We start from the raw sequence: 4,792 nt of genomic DNA on the forward strand, positions 1-4,792 counted from the left end.
GAGATCTCTCTCACACTAGTTGGTTTCATGGCCATTAACAAACATTTGGAAAAACTTGTACCGTAGAATTGAAACTGTCTGAGTTGGGTTCATGCAAAACTAGGGCTACTTAACTGTGGTATAAAACTAAAAGGGAAACTTGAGAATATTTGTTCAAGCTTCCCCGTCTCTTGCTTGGGTAACACACTTCTTAGTGTCTCGTCTTCTTGGTTTTGTCACAGTTCGCCATGAACACCGACAGAGGGGAACATGATGTAGAAAAGTGCGTTGGCAGAGATGAAAATGTTGAACCAACTAAAAATATTGAAAAGAAATTGAGCCTCAGAGACATTTACGCACCCGCTCACAGGAATCCCACTGTACAACATTGCTTCTTTCTTTCTTGCTTTCCCTCTTTTTTTCTTTCTTTTTGAAAAGTGAAAGTTTGAATGAAATTGGGGTTTATGGTTTTGCAGGAATTTACTACCAAGGAGACCCTGCTGTTGGCTTACCAATCTCTTGGAGTGGTTTATGGAGACATTGGCACCTCCCCTCTTTACGTTTTTTCATCTGTTTCACTATCTGAACCTGGTGAGAAAGACATATTAGGGGTCTTGAGCCTCATCTTCTGGACCTTAACTTTGGTAGCACTGATCAAGTACGTTATGATTGTCTTGCGTGCGGATGATTACGGTGAAGGTACCTCTAAATTGTTTTGTTTTTTCTTCTCCTCTCCTGGTTCTTCATGTTGGTATTAATGCATAAACACAGATAAAGAAACCAAGCAAACAATCACACACAATATAAAGAATTTAACATGGTTCGATATGAATGCTTTATGTCCACTTAAGAGAACTACTGTGGAATCTTTTATTAAACTAGAAAAACACTCTTTCTGTACTTTCAACCTCACAATGTGATCTCCCTTGTTTTTGTATCTAGGTTTTCTCTGCATAAATAATATATGCAATCCTAAAAACTCTAATCCTTACACAATTACAATTTTATCCTTGTGAATGTATTGGGACTGAATCCCAGCCAAATATATACAAACCCAATAATAACTATGTGGATCACTACAGAATACAAGATATAAAACTTGACATCTCTGACATTCAATAGTATTAATTTCCTTTTTTTTGGCTGGTTTTATTTGTAGGTGGCACGTTTGCCTTGTATTCCCTTCTCAATCGGCATATAAATTTTCGAAACAAGATCGGTATACAGAACACTAGACTCCATTCAGATAAGAGTTTGAAATATTACGCCGATAAGAGTGATTTGCAATCAAAGACGAAGAAGTTCTTGGAAAACAGTTCAAGGGCTCAGTCCATTCTTACCTTTGTTGTGTTGATTGGGACTTGCATGGTCATTGGTGATGGAGCTCTTACTCCAGCCACGTCTGGTAAGTACATTCAGCTTCTCTTTCTCTCAAATAGGTCCATTGGTCTGTTTACTTATTAAGTACATTAAGTACAAGGATGTGTTTGTGTCTAAAGCTTACCAGTCTAATGGAACCCTTTTTTTTTTGTTTTTTTTTGGGTTTTGTTTTTGGGAATGGATATCATTCTATGAAAGAAAGGCTTTAATAGTATGAATATATTCTTGCTGCAGTTATGTCAGCCCTTATTGGGATTCAATCAAGATCCTCAAAGATCACTCAAAGTAAGCTCTGTTTTTGTGTCAAGACCATTCCAACCCTCCCCCCTTAAACATAACTCCTCTAAGGAATGAAAAGGAAAAGAAGTTCTGCTCAATAACTGAAAATTTGAACAAAATTTTGTAATTACCTATCTTCAATATGTTGTCTCAGGCCATGTTGTTATTTTTGGGGTTGTGATTCTGCTTGCCCTTTTCCTGGTCCAACGATTTGGCACTAGTAAAGTTAGTTTCACCTTCTCCCCAATCATGCTGCTGTGGTTCATTTCAACTGCTGCAATTGGTATCTACAACATCATTTTACACTACCCATCGGTCTTCAAGGCCATATCCCCTCATTATGCATTTTCGTTCTTCAAACGAAATGGCATGACATCATGGGAGCTCCTCGGCGCAATTTTCTTGTGTGTAACAGGTAACTTTGTCAAACTGTTTAGTTCTTAGAAGGGCTGTGACTGATCTATGGAAGTAATATATATATACATATAGCAGGAGGGACTAACTATTTCTATGGTTACTGATCATTAATTATGGGGAGCAGGGGCTGAAGCTATGTTTGCTGATTTAGCTCACTTCAGCAAGAGTTCAATTCAGGTTTGGACCATTCATATATACCCTATCTCTGCCTCCTTTTGAACTTATTTACAACATACACAACTGATATACATTTTGGGATGAGGGCCACTGCAGCTGGCTTTTTCTTCCTTTGTCTATCCAGCATTACTCATTACTTATGCTGGAGAAGCAGCTTATTTGATTAAGAACCCACACAACATTAGCACTACCTTCTACAGTTGCATCCCCACTCCTATATTTTGGCCAATGTTTGTTATAGCCACACTGGCTGCCATCGTAGCGAGTCAGGCATTGATATCTGCTAGTTTTTCCATTATAAGACAATCCTTGGCTCTCGGTTGCTTCCCTCGAGTTAACATCATCCATACCTCCGATGAGCACGAGGGACAGGTTTACTCTCCCGAAGTGAATTATACACTCATGATTCTGTGTATTGCAATCGTGGTTGGCTTCAGAGATGGTGTGCAGATTGGGAATGCGTATGGTTAGTCATTTTTTCTTTCCCTCTTGGTTGGTTATAATTATGAGGCTAAACTTTTAAATAAATGTCTCAGTGGATCATGCATCCTCTTCCAAAACAAACATGAGATGATTACCAGAGTTGAAGGAACTCAGATCTTTTCAAAATTTGATATGAAGTCCGGCTTTTGACAAATTCAAATTGTTGAAACAGATAGTTATACTTGTTCTAATTAGTCATGATATTCACTGATTGATAAAATGCAGGTGTAGCTGTGGTCTGGGTCATGCTGATAACTACCAACTTGATTCTGGTGGTAATGCTTGTGATTTGGAACACCAATCCTATACTCGTAGCTTGCTTCTATGTTCCTTTTATCTGCATTGAAGCTATCTACATGACATCTTTGGTTAACAAGGTCCCACAAGGGGGTTGGGTTCCATTTGCTATTGCGGCTTTCTTCTTGATAATTATGACATCTTGGACATATGGAAGGAGCAAGAAGAGCATTTATGAAGCTGAGAAGAAGATGAGTCAGTGGGAGCTACGTCAAATGATATCAAGCGTAGAGGTTTCTCGAACGCCTGGGATCTGCATTTTCTTCACAGACCTTGTGAATGGTATCCCACCCATCATAAGGCATTATGTGCAGAACACAGGTTCACTCCATGAGATCATGATAGTTATCACTGTTAGAACCCTTCCAGTTCGAACTGTCCTGCCGGAAGAACGATTTGTTGTAGGGAAGCTGGGGGATATGGATGATGTGTATAGGTGTTTGGTGCAGTATGGATATAAAGATACGCCCAACATTGAAGGAGATGAATATGTTGCTTCAGTGGTAGAGATACTGAAGGAGCAAGCTGTGTCAAGGGAGGAAATTGAAAGGTTGGAGTTAGCAATGGGGAAAGGATTTGTGTTTGTTACAGGGAGGACCATTCTTCTGTCCAGAGAGACTAATAGTTGGTTTTCTCGCATCACAATTAATTATTTGTACCGATTTCTGCAGAAGAATTTCAGGTCAGCCGTTTCAACACTAAAAGTGCCTACCAGCAAAACTTTGCAAGTCGGAATGCTTTATGAGATTTGAAAGAAAAAATTGCTCAGACAGAAGGGAAACAAATAAGATCAGGTGGTAGCACTGGTTTATTGATTTTTAAAGATGATCCTTTGATGGCCAAACTTCTTTGTCTAATTCACTCCAAAGATCTTACCCTTCCCCCACTCTCCCCTTTTTCATTTTTCATTTTTCATTTTGAAAGGGTATCTTCTTCAGATATGCCAATTTTTGTTGTTGATTTCTTTTCATTTGTTATTCTTTGCAAAATTAGCTTAATAAAGAGTAGCTTCCTTTTCTAACTTTTTACTTCAAATGGGGTTATCTTATGTTTGGAAGCCAAGAAAAGAATAGAAAAAAAAAGAAAAAACATAAAAAGATAAAAATCATGATGACACAATCATTGATTTATGTATCTATCTCTCTCTTCAAATTCAATTTTTTTTTGAATTTTTTCTTTTCTTGCCTTCTTGTTGCGGTGAATTCCGATCCAATAATGCACTCTTAGATCGATCTAACCTACACAAGAGAACAACACAAGACAAAGGAGGACCGGTCTGAACCGATTAGTACACTCTGACGCCTTAGTCAGGAGAAGAAGAAGAGGAAGGTTCGGGAAGATGACATTTCGGTTGTAGAATTGAAGTTCTTCCTTTTGTGCGAGTTCCCATTAGCAATGATGATTTGAATGGTTTGGGTAGAAAACTATTGGGCATCAGGGCTTATTTGTTTCATGTTTTTTTATTTGAAATTGTAGAATTCGTGACCACTTATTTATCACAATAGACAAAGCAATCTTACCATTGCACCAAGGCATGCCTTCGTTCTATAAAACTTATTTTATGAATATATTTGGAGCCAGTCGGATTCCTATGATTATGAAATCAGACCGATGTAGCCAAGTGGAATTTCACTCCCATGAATAAAAAATCACTGACATCGAGAACTAGGAAATTTATCAATCAGGGTCTTAGAATAAAGCGCGTGTATTGACCAATTCTACATGGCCTAAACTCTAGCATAAAAATATGCAAAAGAAGAGGTTAAAAGTCGAAAATGAT

At 38.1% G+C, this 4,792-nt stretch overlaps 1 protein-coding gene across 1 annotated transcript; it reads left to right on the top strand.

Annotated features, from left to right (window-relative positions):
* Nucleotides 1-227: 227 nt before the first annotated feature.
* On the top strand, nucleotides 228-3,764 carry LOC122662853 (potassium transporter 26-like). The gene is made up of 8 exons (XM_043858560.1): nucleotides 228-359; nucleotides 456-678; nucleotides 1,139-1,384; nucleotides 1,594-1,644; nucleotides 1,793-2,053; nucleotides 2,180-2,232; nucleotides 2,329-2,698; nucleotides 2,941-3,764. Exons 1-8 carry the CDS (start codon nucleotides 228-230, stop codon nucleotides 3,762-3,764), a joined length of 2,160 nt encoding a protein of 719 aa, XP_043714495.1.
* The last annotated feature ends 1,028 nt before the right edge of the window (nucleotides 3,765-4,792 follow it).

Source organism: Telopea speciosissima, chromosome 5 (genome assembly GCF_018873765.1).
Source record: "Telopea speciosissima isolate NSW1024214 ecotype Mountain lineage chromosome 5, Tspe_v1, whole genome shotgun sequence".
Taxonomy (NCBI): domain Eukaryota; kingdom Viridiplantae; phylum Streptophyta; class Magnoliopsida; order Proteales; family Proteaceae; genus Telopea; species Telopea speciosissima.